This window comes from Aythya fuligula, chromosome 2 (assembly GCF_009819795.1).
Source record: "Aythya fuligula isolate bAytFul2 chromosome 2, bAytFul2.pri, whole genome shotgun sequence".
Classification (NCBI taxonomy): domain Eukaryota; kingdom Metazoa; phylum Chordata; class Aves; order Anseriformes; family Anatidae; genus Aythya; species Aythya fuligula.
Window position 1 is genome coordinate 12,670,913 of NC_045560.1, and position 25,136 is coordinate 12,696,048.

General features: G+C 38.8%; 1 protein-coding gene across 1 annotated transcript in view; it reads right to left on the reverse strand.

Annotated features, from left to right (window-relative positions):
* Positions 1-24,913, reverse strand: part of PITRM1 (pitrilysin metallopeptidase 1) — a 29,280-nt gene extending 4,367 nt beyond the window's left edge. Inside the window, exons 1-23 of the mRNA XM_032182346.1 lie at positions 24,811-24,913; positions 24,532-24,634; positions 23,617-23,723; positions 19,918-20,069; positions 19,390-19,504; positions 19,184-19,280; positions 18,617-18,777; positions 17,158-17,284; positions 16,370-16,458; positions 15,651-15,779; positions 13,794-13,907; positions 13,221-13,317; positions 11,252-11,386; positions 9,281-9,419; positions 8,034-8,150; positions 6,410-6,542; positions 5,527-5,647; positions 4,690-4,766; positions 4,084-4,249; positions 3,862-3,962; positions 2,784-2,904; positions 1,937-2,008; positions 488-600 (exon numbers count right to left, since the gene is read on the reverse strand). Coding sequence (XP_032038237.1) covers positions 488-600; positions 1,937-2,008; positions 2,784-2,904; positions 3,862-3,962; positions 4,084-4,249; positions 4,690-4,766; positions 5,527-5,647; positions 6,410-6,542; positions 8,034-8,150; positions 9,281-9,419; positions 11,252-11,386; positions 13,221-13,317; positions 13,794-13,907; positions 15,651-15,779; positions 16,370-16,458; positions 17,158-17,284; positions 18,617-18,777; positions 19,184-19,280; positions 19,390-19,504; positions 19,918-20,069; positions 23,617-23,723; positions 24,532-24,634; positions 24,811-24,857 — 2,633 coding nt within the window. The 5' untranslated portion in view covers positions 24,858-24,913. The remainder of the gene's footprint in view (positions 1-487; positions 601-1,936; positions 2,009-2,783; positions 2,905-3,861; positions 3,963-4,083; positions 4,250-4,689; positions 4,767-5,526; positions 5,648-6,409; positions 6,543-8,033; positions 8,151-9,280; positions 9,420-11,251; positions 11,387-13,220; positions 13,318-13,793; positions 13,908-15,650; positions 15,780-16,369; positions 16,459-17,157; positions 17,285-18,616; positions 18,778-19,183; positions 19,281-19,389; positions 19,505-19,917; positions 20,070-23,616; positions 23,724-24,531; positions 24,635-24,810) is intronic.
* Positions 24,914-25,136: the final 223 nt, after the last annotated feature.

Sequence of the window (25,136 nt, forward strand, 5' to 3'; positions counted from 1 at the left end):
AGTAATATTCTCAACTGCCTCTGAAGTTCAAAAAGATCCCCATTTACTATGCACTGCTTCTTCCAATCTACAACAATAACAATACTCAGTATTTAGTAACAGCTGAGCAATGTCACATCATTGTAAGAATTGTTGCTACTTTGGAACATTGCTCGATTATTCCACTTATGTCACTGTAATCAAATACAAAAGCAGCCTCCTACCTGTAACTTTGTTAGTGCAATAGGATTGTCACCTCAGACACATCCAGGTAAGCAGGGCTGTTATTTGGAAGCTAGGGGTTAGTAACCCCTAGTTACTTAATCTCAGCACTTGGCAAAACAGCGCATTTATGGACCTAGCAACATGAAGATTGGTCTGTAAAGAATTTGTCACAAACACACCACAAAGCATTTTTTTTTTAATTGACACTCCATTTTCAGCAGTCCTGTTTTGTTTTGCATTACCCAACACACATACAAAGCTCCCTGCTGATTATGTTTCCTACCTTGCATAGTCCGTAGCTGTGTAGGGAACTGTACGAATGCATTCCCCAATGTAGTTCACTGGGAAAGGAAGTACAAAATGGGTCTTCATCTGGCATGGTTTGAAAGTAGGATCCTAAGAGAAAAATGCATTATTGGCACTGTTAGCAGATAGGAGACAATTTAGCCAGCTGAGGACTATGAAGTGCCACCAAACACACAGACGGTAAAGCTGCCACTTGACCTGTACTGCAATCAGTGACATTCATCTTGCCCCACGTTAGCAATCCAGTAATACAACTGCCTTAGGAAACTTAAGTATGTGGATATTGTACATAGGCTACCCATCGCTGCTCACCAGCATCTCAGCTGTCCATGCCTTGTGTTATTTCCAAAAAGCTTTGGTAATAACATGTCTTTGCTTCTTAACATGTCTTTACTTGGACTGAACCAAGCGTTCATAACTCTCCACTTCTATGTCCATCATGTTTGACTCCTACTCAATTTTAGATATTGCAACTGGACAAAAAAAAAAGACACCCCCCCCCACTGTTTTATGAGCAGCAGCAGCTACATCAATTTCTGCTCACACATCCCCTGCAATAAACTTGACTTCTACTTAGAATCACAGAATCATTTAGGTTGGTAAAGACCTTCAAGATTATCAAGTCAAACCATCAATGTGACCAACCAGCTCCCATCACTAAACCAAGTTCCTTAGTGCCATGTCCACACGCCTCTGAAATACCTCCAAGGATGGGGACTCTCCCAGTTCAAAACTTCCAGTCCTTCTCATGTCTCCAGGTCCCTGCAGCACTCACTTCTTTGTCTCTTTCACACATACACCTGCTTGTGTGCTTACTTAAGCATAAGCAGAGCCCTAAGCACCTCCAGAATCTTTTAAAATTTCATTTCAATGCTTCCAAATGTTTCTTAACTCCACAAACCTGCTCCCCAGCCCCTCACACATCTCTGGCTGGTTGGGCCCGGCCCAGTACTACATGCTGGACTTGTAAGCAAGAACCACCTTTGGCTGAGCAATCTCTGCCTTTTAGCTCAATGCTCAGGATACACCAAGTTGTGTTTCTCCCATATAGTCAAATAAAAATTTTCATTTTTACTTAATTGTCACAGATATTCTTTTATCAGGTGTTATTCACATTCAAAATAACTTAGGGAGTAGAGGAAGGAAAAGGGCTGACTTGGAGTGACACCACATGGATCTGATTGTGAAAGAAACCAAGGTAAAAATAAAATCTTGTAAACGTTACTTGCAAGAAACAGCATAAGCGGGAATTTCCTGCATGCACAGATAGGAAGTCAGCTAAATGATCTTCAAACCAGAACCAAAGGGAAGACAACAAAAAGGATGACATAGAAACATGAAGAAGTTTGACGAATGGTTTAGAGAAACAATAGAGTAAGAGTGTAGAAATGTACGTAGCACTATCCTCAACCGATAATGTACTTACGTTAATTAGTTTCCTTGTGATCTGCAAACAATTAAGCATTTTGCTTCCCACAGGTTTGACTTCTGAAGATTTCTACAAGAGACACAACCCATATTAAATGGTGATTTAACAATTGAAACTAAGATTACAATAAATATGGTCCCTACTCCCTTGAACTTCCTGTGTGAGCTTTTGAAACCACCATCAGCCCATGTGTCTTCACACACATAAGCAACCTACTCGATCATTTGTATTTCAAAGCTAAATAAATTTCCTTTGAAGAGTAATTTGGTACTGAAAGACACCAAGAGAGAGATTAAAGAGCCCCCCAAAATTTCAGGCAATTATTTCCTTCATGGGTAGGGAACTGGGAGCCTATTCCAGTCTCAGAAATTAATACAGATGTACATTATCGGAGCAGATCCTTTGTCAACTGGATTGAGCCAAGTACCCTCTGTGCCAAATGTCCATCCAGATAACGAAACAGATTCCTAAACAATTAAGGAACTGCACAATTCCCTATTTTCCTTTGGCTAACATGCCAAGTAAAGCTAAAAAAGAAATTACAGTTTTATGTGACAGAGAACAGAAGAATTTATTTTCCTTCATCCCATGCAAAAGCATCCACCTCAGAGTAACATTTGACAGCTGATCTACAGGATTATTGTTGTCTATTTTACAGGGTGAAGACAGGTACTGTGAGGAAACATAGCAGCTTATCACAGAGCTGACTTGCAAATTTCTTCAGACATCTATGCATGGATACAATATTTTAGATCGAATCATCTTCTGATTGCACAATTGTCTTTACACAACATCAAATCCAACGGTATTTGATGAACTAGTCACAAATGAAGTCATTTCCTACCTCAATCACATGGGGTCGAACAGGTTTTCTCTCTTTTTTACTTCTAGTTATGCCCTTTATAAATTTCTCTACTTCTTTAGATGCCTCTGATATCTGTTGAGGTGCTGCATTCACTGAACATCTGTTAAAAGCACATATTGAGTTTTTTTTTTTTTTTTTTTTTTTTTTTTTAATGTTTTTGTGGTTTTGTATAGTCCAACATAATTTGCACCTCTATGTCTTCCTAAATACTTTGTTAAATTGTCAGAATGTGAGATCTGTGATCACTGATAATCATTATCATAGAAATAAAAAAAAAATACTCATAATGTAGCACTTGGCATGCAAAAAAAAATAAATTCAAATTACTTTGTTCCTTTGCTTGCCCCAAACCAACTTCACTATTGATGATAGCAGTAGCTGTGACCTCCTTCTCTGCGCAGGACAAGACTACACAGATTTTACAAAATAGGAACATCTCATAAGGAAACTAATGTCCTCCTTTGTCCCATGGTTTTGAACAGCACAGGTATTTCAGTAACTTTATTCGTCATTTTATTCTTTGCAAACAATATGTTGCAATTTAATGTCACCTCAAATGAAAGTGTTTTTCAAACTAATGCTTCTGATACTAAGCACTTAAACACGCCCTCTTACTTTTTCCAGTATATACATAAAGCAGATTTCAAAATACCACTATTTTCTGTAAGGAAGAAAAACAAAAAACTATATTCAACTGATATAATACACTATAATAGTATTTCTATCTTGGGCACTTTTCAAAAAAAAAAAAAAGCAGAAATGTTGATGGAATATTTCTGTAAAACCCAACAAACGGTTTAATCACTTTTGATGCAACAGTTACATCTGAAATTTGCCTTAAGTTTCATAAACATATTAAAAATCAAACAAAATAAACCATAACTACCATCAAGTTCTTAAGGTAGGAAAATGTGGACTAAAAACATTTTTATGAATTCCTTGGGTTTTCTGTTTCACAAAACCCCAACATCCCAGAAAGCACGTTAAGAAATGCCCTTTCATAGGCCATTGCCTCTCTCTAACCAAACGGCCCCTTTTTGTTTTAGCTGGAACTCACCTGATGTTGTCACTATTTAATAGATACTTCTTAATGCGTGGTAGTTTGCGTAGTACTGGTTTAATATCAGGCATTTCTGCTATTCTCTTCATCAACTTCACCTGTGCAGGAAGGCAGAAAGACTACAGATGAAGCCACTTAGAAAGAACCAGCAAAAATTTAGCACTCTAATTCCAAAGTGGAGGATTTGGGCCTCACTAAAAGACGACATTAATTTTTCACCTGATCCATCCCACTAAACATTTCTTGCAGTTCTCCAGAAGGTGTAAGGTTTTTGCTGGCTCTAATAGAGGCATACAAATGCCCACAATCCGGAATCCCATTTGACAGTTCCTGGGCAGTCTTCTTAACCAGCACTCTGAAGTGTTCTTCCTCCTCAAATCGCGGGCTGAAAAAGAGTAGAAGGAGTTCTCTACATCTCAGGCGAAATTGCGCCGATGGGTTTTCACAATACTGACTCATTCGTTCATTATCCCAAGTTCAACAAAGAGCTTTTAGACCATCATTTTTCCAATTAATCCACTACATAATCATACAAAGGATGACATGCTTAGATTTGCTGTCTAGACGTGGTCCTGAGCAACCTGCTCTAGGTGGCCCTGCTTAATCAGGGGGGTTAGAACAGATGGTCTCCAGAGGTCCCTTCCAACATAAGCTAGTCTGTGAATCTGTAATTTAGAAAGTAGAAGCCACTCAAAGATACAGTTATGAAAGCAAATCTCACAGTAGAATCTCTAAGAAGTTGGGAATGGTTGGGGAATGAGGGGGAAATAAAAAGAAAACCCCAAACACATAAGGGAAAAAAAAAGGAAACCCAATGTACAGTACTTGTTAAATATTTCACTCCATAAATTCATCATGTCTGGCAGATTTCTGTCCAAGCACAGAGATGAAAAGAGCACACCCTGAAGGAAAAAAAGAAACACATACAGGAAAAAAAAAAACTTCAGCAATGGAACAAGTAAAGAGCAAGAACTTTTTAATTGAAGTGATGCAGTGGTACCAACCTAATGATTCACAACACAAAACCACTTTAATACAGGCTGTGCTACTAAAATCATGAAATATGACTGATCTTCACACAAAACAAGCCTGTCAATTACTCTTTTTCAACAGTAAGCAGCAGTTCAGAAACAGACTTTATTTTTCCTCAAAGTACAAGTAAAACTATTCTGGGGATGAGTCCTTCTGCAAAGGATCCCCCCTAACTCAACTTCACAATCCATAGGGAGCAAGCTACAGGAAACAGACCCCAGCAAGTCTGAAAAATCTTAAGAGACGTTGCTAAAACTTTTATGCCCAATACTAAGATCTGACAATACTGAAAACATTCAGGATTGTGACATATATACATTGACAGCAATAGTGCAACACTATGCCTTTCTCTCCTCTGTGCTTTGTTTCCGAAGTTTTTTGCAGCATTCAGAAACATGTTGACAAAAGCTAGTGAAACACTATCTTAAAAGAGATAACTGCAAACACTTCCCTTAACACAAAATATTGATACTGTAATTGTCAACTGTATATTTTACACAAAAAGGTACAAGCCCTTTTATACACTGCTTTCAATGCACATTAGCTGACCCTCTACTGGATGCCGTGATTGACCCTTAACTACAGAGCTTTTATTGTAATTTAACATCATGATGTTTATGATTAATTTACCTGTTCATACACATCCAGGTGTGAATCATCTGGAATGATATGTGGGCTGACAGACATCCCACCTGTTTTAAGCTCTATTTTCTGGGCCTGTTCCCTGTAATCAAGGGCTCCACAACCCATCCTGTGAAAAATAATCAGAGATTTACTTCTATTTTCATTAAATGGCAAAAACACAACTCATATACCAAATGCAAAGGATACTGCTAGGCCAATACTAATTTAGCAAGTAAGTAATTTGGGGCATTATCAAACAAATATAACACTTCACAATTTATATTAAAAAAATAAGTAGTACAACAAACTCTTTAGCTAAAACCCACTGCTATTTCAAAATGGCGTAGTAAGTGTGCAGACTTCACAACACCCCAACACTGTTCACCCAACATCCATGTTGAACTAGAGTAGCAACATCACATAAGCTGGTATCACCACCAAAAAACAAAAACAAAAACAAACAAACAAACAAAAAAAAAACAACACAAAAAACAGATTCCTTCTGGTCCATGTCACTTCATCTACCCTGTGCCACTCTTGCTCCTATGATACGGTCAGTGTTTCTGTGACCACTGTGATGCTACACCCCCCCAAAAAAGTGAAAACTTCAATTTCTCCTGGGCTACTTTTCATTTAGATCAAGTTTCCAATCTATTTGGGGAATGCTTGTGTTGACACTAGGGAACAAGGCAAAGCAGAGACTAAAGGAAAAGGGCAAAGTAGATGGCAACTCAGTGGAGAGAGGAAAGAACCATTGTTTCTGCAGCACACCAACTTATCAGCACCTCCTTCCTAAAAGGACAACTACTTCAAATATTAAAAAAAGTATTATTTCAGTAAGTTGTATTACATCTTACTGCTTTAGCTTCTAGCAAAGTAAACCTCTCACTTTGTAATGACATTGCAGAACAGCGGTACATATGGTTTGAGCTCCTCAGGAAGAGTGTTCAAGCTGGAAACAGCTCTAAAATATACCACGCCATTGGTTGGCTGAGCACAGTACTGGACAGGAACTTCATCAGCTAGGGATCAAAAAACAAGAAAAGAACAACCAACACTTTCCTTCTGAAAAACAAAAGCATTTCTTGTTAGAGTTACTTTCTGTAACTTCAGAGCCACTTATTTAAACTTCAAATATTGCACTGTATGATGGACTGAAGGGTTGTTGGTTTTGTTTGTTTGTTTCTGCCCATGGTAAAGTAAAGGATATCTGGACAATCTGGAGAATTCTATTGACAGAGTATGCATTTTAGAGGTAATATTCAAATAATGGAATTGTAATTTGTTTCTGAACAGCTCAAGAAGTTTTTCCTCCCATATTTTCACCTTCATCACTTCAAAAGTTGAGGAAAAATGGTTCCTGAACTGTACATTCTATTCTAACACTGGGTAACAATGGGTACTGGGAATACACATTAGGATTTTCACAAAATAGGTCATTTCAGCATCAGAATTATGCAGCACTTGACACTTGCTGGTAATTTTAGCAGAAAATTATCTGTTAAAAATATAATGTAGAGCAATATTACCTGCAAGATTTTGACAGAACCATAACAAAATTGAGATCTAAAATTTCTTGTTTCCTATCAACTCACAGGACAGCCTTGGCAAAACTAGAGCAGACTGTCAATGCAGTTATGATGGATGACCATTTTTTTTCTTCATGGTTCCTACACACCATATTCTGTAAAAATAGGGAGGGAGGGAAAGCAGACACTACCAAAGGCTTGATGCACACATTGCCAGGAGAGCTGCACCCTGTAACAAGCTGAAGTTCTGGAAAGCAAGGGGATTGCTCAAGAGTAATTGAGCATACCACCTAGTGACTTTTCTAACCGCAGGGCAGGGCAGGCAAGGCAATGAGAAAGCAGAAGGCAGGGAGCTTGCATCAGGAGTGTTACTGCCAAACTCCTACTGAAGAGCAGGCAGCTGAACTGCAGCTGGAAACAGCCCCACATCACCCCTCAGAGGTGATGGCAAGAATTTTCTGCAGATCACTGCAAACTGTGTACTGCCCAGGTGGTGGACTAGATGAAAAGGAGATGGACTAGATGAAAAGCTATGGGCAGTAAAGTGGGATTCACTTTCAGATTTTATTTTTTTATTAATCTCACTCAAAGGATTCTAGGTACTCTGTGTTTGAAACTTTACTCCAGTACAGCTCTGAAGCCTAATAAAAAAGACAGCCTTAGAGTCTGGAAGCTTGGCTTTGGCAAGCTAACACTGACAACAAAGCCAGGAGCTAGGTGGTCAGGGCTTTTACTTGACTCACAGTGTTATCACAGTTTGTTTTGGATATCATATTTAGCTCAACTTTGACAAACTGGCAAAAACAAACAATTCAGGCCAAAATGACTGACTTTTCCTTCTCCACAAACTACTCTTGTTTAGTGTTTGTTTACAGCTTAGCAGGTACACGCATTTCTTAAAGAGCAAAGAAGAGGAACAGCTTGGCGAGTAGCCAGATAACAATACAAATGTTCTTTTCAGGACAAAATACTGGTTATACCAACCTGTGAGTGTTGTCTCCAGCACAGTGAATGGGATTTTGGGTTCAATATCAGACACTTTTAGAGCTGGGAGACAAGAGGTATCCTGAGGTTTACTTTGAAGATCAATTAATTCCAAACCTAATAAAGAAAGCAGAATACTAGTGTTTGTAATTTTTACCTTCTAGTGAAAATGCTGTCAAAACCTACTGAGATGATGCAGATCAGAAAAACATAAGAGTTTGAAGTTCAGCATTTTCTATCAACTCTTCTTTCAAACACTGTATTGAAGAATTCTGAATATTATCATACCATATCAGTGAACAGAACAGTGTACCTTTGTAAATCCTCTTTCCAGCCTCTCCCTCTCCTTTTGCATCCTGTTTACATGTAATTAAAACCCTAAAGAAGTGATATTTGCCAGCCTGCCCTGTTGTCTAGCTCTGTAGACACCACCCAGGCAACAGAGACCTTGCAGTAAAAATCTAACCAATTAGAAATCTTTCTCAAGTTCTCAGTCTGTACACCAATGCACCTAAGTTGTGTTTTCACAACTTTCATCCTCTTTCAGATTCTATCTGGCTGCCTCTAAGTAGCCTCAATCTTACCTTTGTAAGGAGACCTCTTCTGAAAGCAGTTTGCTCCCTTATTACCCCTCCCAGTAACACTGCTTCTGAACATTAACTCCACCTTTCTTCTACACAATCTCTGTGACTAGAACACAGTTTTTACAAAATGACATAACTGCTCCATATTTCCAAGTTTAAGTTATTCCTCAGAGGAAGTCAAAAGCTATTGCTATAGTTAGCTCTTTACGTAGAAAAGAGAAGTACAGTTACAAAATGTAAATCTTATAGGAGCATGGAACAAACATCATACACTCAAAAATAAAGAGCTTTAAGATAAATCATGGCATACCTCTTGTACTTAGTGCAGCTATCATACGAAAGAACCAGGTTAATATTTTTAAATAATTTCCTTTCTTCTGTCCTACTGGAGACTTTGATCATTCTGTTTTCTGAGTGTTAGAACTAATGTAGTATACCCATAATACAATTTAGAATGACCAGTAAACTGCATAGGCCCATAACACATATACACAAGCTTCCAACCTCCACCACCAATGAAAAAATACCATCCTTTTCAGAACAAATGCTGGGTTATGCCTGATATATCTAAAAATTTCAGGCATTTTACAGAACATTAAAAAAAAAAAAAAGGTTGTGTTCTTAAACAGTTACCCAAACAAAAAGATGAAAAAGCATGTTAACCTTTTTCAAAGATTTGTTTTTTTTCTTCTTCAGAAAGAGCATTGACCTTCTTTTTCAGTTTTTCTGCTTCCAGTTTTGCTTGTTTATCATAGTAGTCTTCTTGTGGACTCATTGACAGAGTCAATCTATGTGGATTATCCTGCAGAAATGTATCCCAAAACAAAGCATTATTAATTCTGAGGGCTACTTTCACCTGTTTTGCCTCAGATTATTGCTTCATCAGAAATAGAAAAGATACACATCATTTGGTTTATGTATTATCAAAAGTATCACAAATAGGCAATTTAAACTTCTCAATTAATGAACAGCAGTCTGCTGCTAGGGTGGAGAAGAGAGACAGTTTACCACACGAACAAGCATGAACAACCTTCTGTGAAATTTCAGTGTGGAGTCAGATTCCCTTAACAACACACAGTACTTATTAGTTTAATTAAATCAAGGTTAAACAACTGCATATAAGGCTACAGAGCAGTATGCCAGAAGTTATATCTGGAGAATGTTCTAAGATTGGGAATCTAGTTAAATACAGCAGGGTTTCATTAAACACCTCATTCAACCTGCCCAAGCTTGAGTGCACAGAAATCCCATATGATGTAAAAGGGGCATGCCTTATCCTGCTCAGAAATGGTTTACATCAGTCTTGCTGCTAGAGAACTCCATGCATTATGCAAGTGTTAGAACTGCTGGTGAATTTCTTTTTGTTTATACTGTATTGTGGAATTTTAATCACAAAATTACTCAATCACTTTCCATTTTAGAGAATAACGGAAGGCTATTCAAGAGACAGTGACCTCAAAAATGTCCAATTAAAAGTAGGAGTCAAACAGCAACATCTGTCACAGAGATTCACTGCCAATAATTTGGGACAATGTAATCGGATTCTCTGTTTTATGAGCTTATCTCCCCTGTGCTTATATGGAAATACTACGGAAACATGACTGACTGCAAAGTTAGAGAGTGAAATATAAAATCAACTAAGCACAGTTGAATGGATAGGATGAACAACATCTCTTTTGCTCACAGCCTTCCTGCTTTATTAATCTCCAGGCACAGTGTGTAATATAAGGTACATAATCTTTGGATATCAGAGCACCCAACTATCCTCATTACTTCCTGAGGAGTCGTGCTTTTGTCTTAGGCCTCTCAGCAGAACTGCATAGTAAAGGACATTCTTAAAAATACCATGCCCATATTTCTTAATACAAAAGCCAAAAGCTTAATAGCTTCCTACTACTTCTAGACACTAATTATGCCTTTAGGAAATCAGATTTCAACTGATGCCACCATGTCCTGTTGCCTTTGAGTATATGCAAACCACCATTCACTCACTAGTAAATCAGGTTGGCAGTTCCATATAATAGATGTGTCCTTCAAAACAACCCAAAGAATTTAAGCAAAACAAAACCACCAACAAAAACAACAGAAGACACTTTTGCACTGCTATCACTGGATTTTTTTTTTGTTCTGCCATTAGCTAATGCAGGGATTCAGAAGTATCCACTGTCATAATACCTTCACCGTCCTTAAATCGAAAAGCACTCTAGTAGAACATATAGATAGGAAAACAAGAAAATAGAGCAAAAAGCAATTAGTGCTGACAGCAAAATTCAGACAGCAGTCAGTGAACATTACTAGGTCCACACTGCTGTCCACATCTTAGTTTCTCATTAGGAAAGACTCATGTGTCTTTCTGTAACATCAGGCATCACAGTATTTTAAACATTAAAACATTAGTATTTTCTCAGTGTTCTAATGTGTGTGTTTCCAAACGTCCAATGGCCAATTTTTCCAGTTTTAAAAAGTTTTCACTTCAACTATTTAAAATGAACATGCTTTATTCAGAATTGCTGCTGTTCATCTACTTCTAAAAATAGACAGTATGAACAACTCAGATCCCTTCAAATTAATTTTAAATACAAAATCGTGATTCAAAAATCAATACTGCAGGTGTTTTCCTGCAAGTTTTCCTACCTTAAAATACTTTTTAACTTTTTCCTGAAGAAATGTGGGATTTTCTCTGAGGCACTGCCTGAACCGAGAGACTTTATCTGCAATCTTCAGAAGCTCCACTGGATCCCCATCCTGATTCCAGCAGGAAGCTATATACTGAAAGGCAAGGGTAATTAAGTAAGCAGGACAATTCATATATATTTCTGTAACTGGCAGCATTTGTGTTCCAAAACCACCTTATCTACTATCGATATATAGATGATAAGTAATAGCTATTGCATACTTCTAATAGATTGAGGAGGGGGATGCTGCTGAAGTGTTTGTTCAAACTAAAGGACTATGTCATCATCACCTGTCCCTCTGTCCCCTCCACTCCCTCCTCCAATTTTACCATACCAAACCCCCGTTTCCTCTTTTTGCATAGGTGTGTATGTCTGTATTCTGGAAATCTATTGGAATATTCTTTCCTCTCTCAGATTCAAAGTAAATTCACTTTCAGCCAGGGAAAGAAGGAAAAGGGGAACAGGAGGTGTATGCAAAACAGTATATAAATAACAGTCTCCTCATTTACCTTATCAGTCAGATGAAACTATCTGTTCACTAGCAGTATCCCCCGGGGCTCAATTCTAGGGCTGATTCTGTGTAATATTCTTATCAATGATTTGGACACAGGAGTTAAGATGCATCCTTAGCAGGTTTGCAAGTTGATGCTAAACTGGAAGGTGCTGTTAACTTTCTGGAGGGCTGAGAGCCTCACAGAGGAATCTAGACAGACTGGAGCATTGGGCAATAAGCAATGACATGAAATTCAAGAAGGGCAAATGCCAGGTGTTGCACCTGTGACAGAGAAATGGTGGACAAAGTACAGATGGGGAGAGGAGTGGCTAGAGAACAGCTCAGCAGAAAGGGACCTGGGGGTGCTGGCTGACAGCAGGCTCACCTTGAGCCAGCAATATGCCCTGGCAGCCAAGAAGGCAAATCACATTTGGGGTGCATAAAACCCTTCATAGCCAACTGCTCAAAAGAGGGGATTCTTCTGCTGTATTCAGCTTTGGTGCAGCCTCACCTTAAATACTGTGGACAGTTCTGGTCTCCACAATATAAAAATGATATTAAGATATTTGAATGCGTCCAGAGGAGGGCAACAAAGCTGGTAAAAAGGCTGGAACACATTCTGTTTGGAGAGGCTGAGGACACTTGGTTTGTCTAGCTTGGAGAAAAGGAGGCTAAGAGGAGAATTCATTGCTCTTTACAACTTTTCAAGGAAGGAAAATGGAGAGGGAAGTGCTGATCTCTTCTACCTGGAAACCTGAGTCTCCATAAGCTTTTCTTGTGGAACCTATCTAAAAGGACAAAAGAGTATCAGGAGACTGATTGTTTTTAACAGTTGCACAGATAAAAAGTAAGCAAGCCAGAACAGGCCACCATCCAAGAACGCAATTTCTACTGTTTTGATCAATTTAGAAACAAATGGAAACCTCCAGGCTTACTGAATTCTCCTATTGATGTTTTAAATAAATAAATCACAGAGAAGAAGGTCCTTCTAATGGTAGGGCTAGCAATTATATTAAATTATAGTGGCACAACCCTAAATTCCAAAGAAAAATACAGTCATTTAATTTGATTTCTATAAAAATACATGGGCAACTGGCCAAAACGTACCAAGAGCCAGCATGACATTCCTCTCTTACAGAAGTAATCAGTCCTACTGCAATCAAAGCTACTATTCAGGCAAAGACAACAGGCTAACTGCCTGATTAAGTCCTACAGAGTAGAGTCTAGCAATGGTTTGAAGACTACTGAAAATAATGGAGAGATGTATAAGAAATGACAAAGAAAAAAAAGCCATAAAATGAAAAGTTTTAGGTATTAAGAGCCTACAAAATGACCCCATATTTTATTAATGTGTAGAATGCAAATTCCATGCCTATGTCTGAAACAAACAAAAATAAACCATGCACAACATACACAAGCACACACACAGACTTACTGATGCCAGGGCAAGTCCAAAACTTGTAGACTGATGTTTCAGCTGGATTTCAATTTTGTGCAGTAGAGCTTCAATCCTGTCTTCCTCAAATCCTTTCCTTTGGGAAGGGGTAAAGAGAAAAGGAAATCATATCCATTAGTACTAATCACTCTAAGTAAAATTATGAAAATGAATTATAACATCAATAAAGGAAGCATTACAACATGATGACTTCCATACTGAATTAAAATCGATATGAAATAATCTTATCATGCTGTGTCATTTAGTAAAACAGCACTAATATCATTAAACCCCTGAAGGTTATGCTGATGAATATGCCACAACAGAGGAAGTAGCAGATAAAAATTTTAAGAATATTTAGCAATATAACTTTCTTCAGTGCATTTAGCACTGAAAAAAGTTTTTTTTTGTTTTTTTTTTTTTTAAAACGTACCTAAAATTTTAAGGTATATTAATATGTGTGCCTGTATTATTATATATACATTAATATATTATTATATTACTATAAATATCTAATTGTAAAAGACTGTATGAGAGAACTAACAGTATTCTTATAAATTTAATATTACTCACGCAATAACTTCATCAACTGTTTCAGCAATAATCTGTTTCACAGTATCAATGTCTGTCTCAGCAATACCCTGTAGACCCACACTGAAATAGGCTTCTCTTGTTGAGCTATTAAACCTGGAACAAAATATTCAACTCAGTTACAAGTACTAGAACTTCAGCATTAAACTTTATAGCAAAGGTAGAAGGGGAAACACACTCATTCATCATTTTCGCATAAAAAGAGGACTTTAAAAGCTGGACAAAATAATAATTACCAGAGACAAGAAACTGAACTTTAAAGCGCTTTTTGTTCAATTTAAGTAGTAGTAGCACACTGTTAGGAAAACATATGGCATATTATATTAGAGAAAGACAAACAGCTACAGAAAAAGAAGCTCTATTCTTTTCTGTTCATCTTCCAGTTCATCAGTAAGTACTTTCAGGTAATAAAGTCTCTTTTGTTAAGTGAAAATTGTAGCTGCCTGTAAAGCCAAACACATATATTCTACTTAAGCAAGTTAGTGAAACAGAACTTTTAAATTAGTACATTTAAAGCATTATTTGCAGAGCAAATGGTGAAGGTGAACTGTTCTGTGTTTGCTGCAATCATTTTCAGTACTACCAAACAACAACAGCAACAAAATGTTGTAGCCCTGTCAGACATAGTTAACAATAAGAACTCCACTATAGAGAGACAAACTGATACTTGCAGAAATATGCAGAATGTAGCTGTTCAGACCAAGGACAACAAACAAAAAGCAAGAGGTGTTCAACGCTAAGCATTCACTATTCCACATCTAAAACCTACAGAAGGGTTCAATGACAGACTCAGATGTCAAATTAAGGATCTGTGGACTCAAAATTTGTCTTTATATTGATTCATCTGCAGAGTTATTAATGCATAGTAGACAATTCACTCCATAAATCAACACCAAATTAGTATAGTTAGCCCAAAAAAGGCTTAACTGAGGAACTATAAAACAACTGAATCACTACTTCACTGGTTGAAAACAGATATAATGCCCTGTGGTATTAAGATGTATACATAGCATTGGAATTCATGACGCAGGTCTTGTAGCATTCCCAATAGAGACGATTTCAAGCCATGTAGAGTACCCCAAGGCATTACAAACATACTAGATTAGTATGTTTAAGTTTCCCACTCAAACATCTGAGACAGCAGAGACAAAGCATGATTTTTGTCATCCTCGATTTTAAAATTAGTCAGATGAATCACGCCCTGAAAGTGATTCTTTCTTTCTGCCGACACTGAAGTCCAACTATAATGAGCAACCGAGCCTATAGTTAGGTTAAGAGAATCCACCCATCTAGTTTGCAGTGGAGAGCTAGCTCAGAAGACTGTTTGCAAAAGCTACAATTTGAACAAATCAATACTGGCAGACATATCCTTTCATATTCTGGCAGTGGCAAATTAGTATCACCTAATTGTACAAAAGCACATTTATGCCAAACCTACCTACTACTAAATCACAGGATTAAAGCAAAAGAGCAAATGTAACAGTACGCAGTAAGAGCAAGAACTAATTTTAACAGTTTTCTGAGTAATACTAAACGCACAAGATCGAAACACTCCAAGCAACTAGCACACTGAAAGCATAGCGTGCTCTTATCTATGCATTTTTCTTGCTGATAAACATTAAACAAAGCTGTACTACTGTTATCACTAACACAGCTTCCACTGAATTATTTTGACAAGCCAAAAATTACACTTGATAGTAGTTCATCAGGAAAAACCTTTAAGATTCATCTGGTGTGGCCTACGTTGCCTGCATGAGAGATGACTTTTCCCAACTTGATATTCATTTGTAACTCTTCCAATACTGCTTATAGGGATGAAATGCAACTTGTAACACTTACCCAACATCAGGAGAAAAATCTGTACCAACACCAGACTCGATTAAGGCTTTGTAAAAAGGAGAATTTGGTCCATCAACCAACAGCGAAGACAACAGGTTTAGTGTGAAAGTTTCAAAGGTGTCTGTAATGCTGAAGAAAAATTATTAGTTCTTAGAAAACATCAAGCTCGAAATACGTCACACCAAACACCGAGTTAATTTCAGAATAATTACTTCTACTAAAAAATACAGGGGAGGCAAGGGAAAAATAACTGCCTCCTATGAACACCACACCAAAATTTAGGAAACCAAGAGAGTTCCAGGTTTATGTTGTGTGTTCATAAACTTGAATTACTCATCATAACAAGCAGTAAAGCTCTGCAAGTTCAATTAGGCTATGAGGATGGATGAAGTTAGAATTTGGGTCATACGAAAAAGCTTGCACATTGAAGGAAGTTCAAAGACAAGAAGCCAGTGTTCCCAAAGCCTAATCCAATGAATAGTTTTGTAATATAATGGCTGATTATCCTCAGCTCTACCTGCTAAAGAAAAGGACAAGATATGTTTTACCTGGTACTTAAATTTTCACTTACTAAAGGAGGATTTGTATTAACCCACAGTATTATTTAACTTGAAGGTGACATTTGCAACGAGGGATGGGGGCACAGTTATGTACACCTGCATCTTCCTGAAAGTTCTAAAACAAGTTTTTGATTGAAAATTTTATTTTCATAGACTTACTCTGTCAACAAGTAGCTGACACTGACAGTCGTCTGCTTGGAAGGATCAGCAGCAAATGAGTCTAAGCCACATGTTACACGGTGTTCTCGCTGTAAAGTATAATAAGTACATATGATGCAGACTAAACTTGTATCAGACTTACAAATAAAAAAATGACTGTATCTTCATAGCATCTTCTTTCCCAAGATTTAAAATAATTTCACAGATTCTCATAGATAAATACATAAACGTGGGATATTTACTCAGTATATCTTGAAAAACTAAGAGTGGTATTTTCACTTTTTACAAGTGCAGAAATAGAGAAGAGGATCAAGAAAATCCGGCCATAATTAACACTCTAAGCTTGATTTCAAAGAAAAGCTTAAGCTCCTGCACAAGCCAGGGAGGAAATGAATATAAATAAATGAAGTGGAAAAGTTATTTTAACAGCAATGTTTGGAATCTTAGGTAAAATTTGCTGGATACATTTGCTGACAATATAAGTATCAATATATTTTTTTAATACCTAGCTCCAGATGCTTTAAATTGATAAATGCTTGTTCTCCAAATGCCAAGTACATTTGAATACTGAAAATAAACAACTGTATGCAGTTATTACTGAAATTGAGAAGTATACAATGATGTGGTGTGGTTTTTTTTGTTATTTTTTTTTTTTAAACACACAAACACACTTTTAAACAAACAAAATAACCCCAGCAGGTTGGGTTCAGTTATACTCAGTTTCTGCAACTCCAAGATTGGATGTGCACTTCTTTAAAAAATATTCTTTATTTGTTTTAAATACTCACAGGCTTTTCCCAGAGTTTCTGTTTTGGGATGTCAGTCTTCGATTCAATTCTTTCAAATTTTACCAACGCTTCCTCATGAATTTGTTTCAAATGTTGCTCCAGTGGAAAATTACCATAAGTGAAGAATCTGCATTTGAAATGGAAGTTTGATATTAAACATCAGATTTTACAGGAACTCTGTAGGAACAGCTTTTATGTGTATTTATTTATTCATGGTGTTTTTTTTTCTTCTGAATTTCATGTAACTTCCAGTGATTCAGTTACATCTAGAAGACAACATGCTTTGTAAGGTCTGTAGTTTTAAGACCCACCACATTTTGCCACATACATAAAACCCACAGATCTGCTGGTAAAATTTCACAACGCTTTTCAGCTTCTGTTTTATTCTTTGGAGTCCAAAAGACTAGAATTCAGTTAGTTGCGGCAATATACAAAACTTGTAACAAAAAAATACTAGTAATTGAAACCAGAATCCCAACGCTCTAATGTTTCAGAAGACAAGATTCTTATGGTCCTCACACAATGTATAAAATACTATGATATGTTTCTCAATTTATCCATAAAACAGGGCTGGGTTCTGCAGGTCACTGCTGAAGTACAGTGTCGTACCTACAAGAAGCATTGCTAACTTCCATTGGATTAAATATGAGCATGGGGTATATCTCAGGCAAATTAATTAATTAATTACTTGATTAAAATCTAAACTCAGATACAAATGAATACTTGAGATGATGAGAAAATAAAGGATGATAAATTCACAATCACATCACAAGCTGATGTTCCATAAATGATCAGACTAAGAGATTAACCACAAAATTAGTACAGAAGAAAGAATACTATAGATTTCCCTCCACATCACCCTCATATTTCAAGTAAGTTGACTTTTAGCTTAATGACCTTTATCAGTACCAACAGAATTAGTGTCTAACTCAAATGGATATCTGTTATTTAGAGCCCAATACAGTAATGTGATTCAGGAGCAAATAAAGAGCCATGCATTTGTAATGTCTTTTAACTTTTAATCTGGGTTGATTTGAAGGGGATTAGGAACCCCTAGACTCATCTGTGCTGCTTGTATGGTAATTTTCCACCATTACTTCCAAATACTTACCATTTTGTATTTTTGTATTTGTTCAATTTTCCCCCAACCCACAGAAGTTCATGGTAAATTATCTGTAAATAAGAACTTTCAAACAAATCCTCATAACCCAGCAGGCACAAGGAGTCTAGAAAACGCCCATCAGCCACGTATCTTCAGAAGTCCCTACTTCCAATTCACCTTTTACTTTTCTTCCTAAAGCAAATTCCTTGCTTTGAAGCTGTGATTCCTTGCTTTGAAGCTGGAGGGTACAGGTTATATTGCTGACAATGAGTACAGAAACACTGTTCCCTCACAGAGATATAAATACAGTGTTAAGTCACTATATAACCTAGTAAATTAGTCACAAATTTCAGATACCTGGAGTTGCTTGGATGATAATGTGTGGCATGGAACTGTTTGAGCTGCTCCCATGTAAGATCAGGAATACTTAACGGATCCCCACCAGATACTACACCATAAGTGTGATCAGGAAGGAGTTTATTTTGCAGGTGCTGTGCAAATATCCTCTCATTATCTGTCTTAAGAGGAAAACACCACATTTTAGTACAAGTCATCAAAACATTTTAAAAATAAAAGTTGCTCAATAAGACCTCAGTCCTAACTTACACAAGAACTCCCCACATAAGCATTTTGTTATGCAGTATTTTGATACCCATGTACTTTCATAAAACTAGCTATGTTATGTCAACTTAAAAGAAAAATTCTACAATAATACCCATTAACAAGGTTCTCTTCTATATGCAAACAAGCTTTCAATGGGCTACCTTCAAGAATAAACATGTAACAGTTTTGTCTTTACTAAGACTTAAGATTCATAAAGGAAGAACAGATATCTCTGGTGCAATAATGCTGTTGATAACCTGTAATTGAAGCTGTGTAGAAAATCTAAAGGAAAAAAAAAAAAAACAAACACACAAAACTTACAAATGCCCCTTTCATTTCATTAAAAACAACTCCTTTGAAGACTAGAGGTGTCTGAGGATCAGTTGGGTTCTCGTGTTCTAACCTCCAGCCTTCTTGCCTGAAAAACATTAATACAGGAAGTGTTGCTTGAGAGTTCAAGAGGTTTTTGTTTTTTGGTCTTAAAATCTTTTTTAGATCTAAAGTTTGCATACATCTCCACAACTTACCAGAAATCTAGTTGTCGCAAACATGGGAAAAAAGCTGCATCCAAGTACACTGACAGGAGATTCTGGAAATCCTTGCGATTTTGTGTTGAAAATGGATAGAGTGTGTAATCACTAGCTGTGTACAAATAAAGGTAAAAGAACAGAACTTCAACAACTGAGATGCATTTTACTCTCGTTCATATTTAATCACTCATCAGTATAAATAACGGGAAGAGAAGAAATTTACTAATTGACATATGAAGTAATTATTTGTAAAGAAAACTTTGTGCTGGCCAAACATACAAAAATTTAAATGTCTTACAGTATACTATAAAAATCCAGCTCTGCTGGGCCTTTGTAACTGCCAAACAAACAAGATTTACTTTGTTGCCTTGCCTTGTTAGTTTCTTAATCCCTCACTCAAAATTTTGAGTCTCTCATTCACGCTTAATAATGGCTCTCCAAAGGGAAAATAAAGAGAACCAACAGAAAGTTCTGCTGCAGTAAAACCATATTAATTTTAAACAGTATTATTTACTTCAGGCTCACCTGTGAATGCATTCATGAAAGTGGACAACGATCTGTTTAACATTTTAAAGAATGGATCTCTGCAAGGATACTTTTGAGAACCACATAACACGGTGTGCTCAAGGATATGCGGGACCCCAGTGCTGTCCATTGGAGTGGTTCGGAACTGTATACTGTAAGACAGACAGCACAGAGATGAACACATTTATTTGCGATGAGAAGTGCCCCCACCTCCCATCTGCAGCTTAGATTTATGGAAATATTGTCACTGTCTAGTAACTAACCTGATTTACAGTGGGATGCAGAGTTACTGAGCTTTTATGAAGGACTGAGTTGAGTGCTCAGCCATCGCTGCTAGAAGGGGTAACACTTCTGCACTTCTATTTCTGTAAGTAGCGCAAAATATTTCAGCACGTAACTAAACGCTAGAGCCAGAAGTGGCTCAGCAGACAACCTGTGTAACTAAAGTAATTCATAAACCTACAACAGTAGCCAATATCAACAGTTAGATTTACATCCTACTGGGAAATACAGTCTTTCCCCCCTACTACTCAGTTTAGTAGCTGAAAAATAGTTTTTTTGTTTGTTGTTTTTTTTTTTTTTCTCTCTCTCTTTTGTATTGGGTTTATCTGTCAAGGGTTTGGTAGCAGCAGAGCTGCAGCAGTGGCTTCTGTGAGAAGAGTCCAGCAGCTGCCCCATGTCAGATCAGAGCCAGCTTCAGCCAGCTCCAAAGGGACCTGCTGCTGGCCAGAGCCAGCATGGCCAGAACCAGCATGGGTGATGTTGGTTGGGTCTCTGTGAGAGCAGACTGAAGGGAAAAAAGAATTACTGTGTTAACAGCAGCTGGGAGAGGGAAGTGAGAAGCAGCCCTGCAGCCCCCAAGGTCAGTGCAGAAGGAGGGCAGGAGGTGCTCCAGGTACACAGCACAAGTTTCCCTATGGCCTGTGGAGAGGCCCCTGGTGCAGCAGGCTGTCCCCCTGCAGCCCATGGGTCCCACATGGAGCAGATCTCCACGCTGCAGCCCGTGGAGGAGCCCCTGGTGGAGCAGGTGGATGTGGCCTGGAGAAGGCTGCGGCCCATGGAGAGCCCCTACAGGAGTAGGCCCCGGGCTGGAGCTGCGGCCCATGGAGAGGAGCCCATGCAGGAGCAGAGGGTCTGGGGGGAGCTGCTGCCCGTGGGTGACCTGTGCTGGAGCAGTTTGCTCCTGGGGGATGGACCCCATGGTACAGAGCCATGTGGGAGCAGTTCTTGAAGAGCTGCTGCTTGTGGGCAGCCCCTGCAGGCTCAGTTTGGGAAAGACGGCATCCCATGGGAGGGACCCTTCGTGGAGCAGGGACAGAGAGGGGCCATGAGGGAGAGACTGTGAAGGAGCACTGATCGCAGCCCCCATTTCCCATTCCCCTGCATGGCTCAGGGGGAGGACATAGAACAGGGTGGATGGGCGTAAAAAGGTGTTTTTACTTTGCTTTTAGTTTCTCACTGTTCTATTTTGCTAGTGATAGGCAGTAAGTTACATCCATTTCCCTATGCTAAGTCTGTTTTGCCTAAGACAGTAATTGGTGAGTGATCTCCCTGCCCTTATCTCAACCCTTGAGCTCTTTCCATTGTATTGCCTCCTCCTTTTTCTTTGAGGAGGGAGATTGAGAGAGTGGTTGTGGTAGAGTTGATGGGACAACTGAAGCACACAATCAATGGCTATAAACTATTCAAAAGTGTCAGGCAGGAAAGGAGATGTATGAGGGTTGCCCTTTACACAAAAAAAAAAAAAAAAAAAAAAAAAAAAAAGAATTGAATGCATGGAGCTGCCTTTGAAAAACAGCAATGAAAAACAGGTTGTCAGCTTACGGGTGAAAAATCAGAGGCCAAACCAACAAAGGAAACCTCATGGCTGGTGTTTATTACAGGCCATCTGATCAAGGGGGGGATGCTGATGAAGCATTCTTACTTAAAGTACAGGAAGCATCCTGCTCTTAGGATCCTGCTGAGGGACTTCAATCAACCTGGTATCTGGAAAAGCAGCACAGCAAGCTGTAAGCAGCTCAGGAAATTCTTGGAGCGCACTGAGGATAATTTCTTAATCCAGGTGACAGACAGCATGACCACAGGGCAGCATTATTTGACCCACTGCTTACCAACACAGGTGAACTAATTACAGAAGTCAAGAAAGGTGACAGCCTGGGCTACAGTGATTACGTCTGGTGGAATTTACGATCTTGAGGGATATGGGCTAGTCCAGTAAACACAAGACCCTGAATTTTAGGAGAGCAAGTTTTCAGTTGTTTAAGGAGTTAATGGATGGGACTACCTGGGAAAACTTCCTCAGGGATAAAAAGAGCAGAAAGAAACGGCAGCTCCTAAAGGCACTCTTTCTTGGAACGCAAGAGCTCTCAGTTTCCATGTGCTGGAAATCAGGAAGGGAAGGCAGGAGACCTGCATGGCTGAGGAAGGACCTCCTGATCAAACTGAAGATAGAAATGCATGGGCAGTGGAAGCAGGAACACATACCCTGGGAATAATATAGTGATGCTGGTCAGGAACGTAGGGGTGGAATAAAGAAAGCTAAAGCACAACTGGAGCTGAATTTGGCAAGGAACTTGAAGAATACAAGCCCACTGATCAGAACAAGAATACTAAAGAAAATGCACCCCACTGATAAGACAGGAGAATTAGTGGCAACTGATATAGAGAAGCTTAAGGTACTCAATTTTTTTTGCCTGTTTTCAAGGGCAAGCACTCTTCCCACACCTCTCATGTTCCCGCACCTCAAGGCAGGAAATCGTAAGAGAAGATCAAGTTCAGAGGAACCTGAACATCCATGACTCCAAAGGATATGATGAGAGGCATCCCAGTGTCCTGAGGGAAACTGGCAGACCATTGTTAAGCCACTCTCCACCAAATATCTCTCCACTCTCACATCAAATATGGTGATATTTGAAAAGTCAGAGCAAAGAAGCAGAGTCTATCACACTTCAAGAAAGGGGAATATCACACCCATTTTTAAAAAGAGAAATAAGGAAAAATATTACTCTTTAAAAATAGTAATAAGGAACTATCCAGGAGCTACCGACCAGTCAATCTCACCTCAGTGCTTGGTAAAACCATAAAAGAGATCCTCCCAGAAGTTACGTGGAATCAGACAGAAGAGAAGGTGATTAGAGACAGCCAACCAAGGTTGTCTCTAATTATGGCTTCACCAAGGACCAGCTATTCCCAACTAATCTGGTAGACTGAGTGTACCAGAAGACATGGGAATCTTGTCTAATTGCTGCCTTCCAATACATACAATGAGGTTCTGATGGAGACAGGTTCTTTCCATAGGTACACACAAGAGAAGGCTATGTGATGACATTCATAAATAAAAACAAAGACAGTTCCAACTTGGTATTGAAGAAAAAAAATAATCCACATATGGTATGTCAAACACTGATAAGAAGTTACCCACAGAGGTTTTAGAATCTCTGCTTTTGGAAGTTTTCAGGGCCTACCTGAATAAATTTCAGAAGAACTTCATTTGAGTTAAATGCTGACCCTGTTTTGAGCAGCATATTTAACAACAGCTCTCAAAACATTTGTTCCAACATGAATAATTCTAAGGAAGTTCCACAAAGTAAGTACTATCTTTGTTATTACAGAAAAATCCAGTTACAAAGTTGAATTACAGTTTATAAACCACAAGTTGATGCTGAGATGGAATGTGCTATACATACATTAATGTTTTACCTGAATAGATTATTGGAGTCCTCTCGAGCCACATGTAAATATTTGGCTCCTGTACTGTCATGACTAAGCTTGACTGCAGTCAGGAACAACTCAGGAACAGCTGTCACCTGTATTAGAAGAAAACATCTACATTAGAGTGTGTCTGCCATAAGATCAAATAAATTAAGAATAATATAGCAATGATCAGTTTGTTGATCCTGTACATAATGACACCATATACAGTATTACATAAGGTCTTTGTTTCTATGTTTTATGGAAAAAAAACACAACTGTATATAAATAAAAACAAATAAACTATACTAAAATCAGAGAACTATACCCTTCCAGTATAGATATTAAGACAAAAAAAAAACTGATAGTGAATTAAAAGAGAAGGCATATCAAGTATCAGTGGCTAGGGCAGCAAAAGAAAAACCAAGGAATCAAGGAACTCAATTCTACTACTAATTCTGTTGCTACCAATAACTGTTTGCAGATTACCTTCATTCTCTGCTTCTGCTTTTTTTCTTTAAAAGTAAAAAGAAATTCCACATATTACTGCTATTGCAAGTTGTTAACAAGGCAATCAAAAGCAACTCTGGGAATAAAATTTAATGTCTTCTATGAAACAACACACAGTGAAGCGTCAATTATCTGCCCATACTTTTAGAAGACCACACAACATTTAACATTTGTGACAGACACACATACTCCTACAGTGCATCATTTACTCTATGACAACAAAGTCCCTACAGGATCATGTGTTAATGATATCCAGAGAACTTAGCTGCAGACGGATAAATATAAGAAACTAATGTATCAGTTTTTAAAGACTAACCAAAGCATCTATGTAAATATTTGCACTGTGTGCAGGCATTTGGCCTCCTTGTGACACTTCCCCACCAAGAGAAAACGCAAAGAAAAGGCAATGCCTACCTGACGTACAGTGAAGCCATGGATTTGCTCTCCTACCCTGTACTGCAGCGCTCTTTCGTTGGCAGAAACGCTCTTCCACCTCCACGACTTCTGATTCAGAGACCTGAAACAACACTTCTCTTTAAAGCAAACACCGTCTGATGGGAGCAACCGCACCAGGGAGCGAGGCCTTTCCCCGTGCTGGGTGAGGGCAGCGGAGGGCAAGCCGCTGAAAACACGACCGCAGCCGGAGCCTCCCTGCCTCCCTCCCGCTCCCCCCAGCTCCTTCCCCACCCTCACCGGCCGCGGCTCAGCAGCCCCCCGGCCACCCGGTAGCGGCTCCACATGGCTCGGCAGGACGGGACCCGAGAAGAGAGCGGAGGACAGGCCGGGGACGGGGCTCGCAGCCGGAGCAGCGCAGGCGCCGCGGCCCCGCGGCCTGCATTGGCGGCGGGAGGCTCCGCCCGCAGCCCCGGCCCGCCCCGGGGGAGCCGCGTGAGGCGACCCGGGGGTGCCTTGGAGGCGGTGGGACCGCGAGTGGAAGGTACTGGAGTGTGGTGGTGGTGGAACACTGCCCGAAAACGTTTGACTTTGGGGAAAGGCAGGAGAGACTTTGGGGGTGGGGG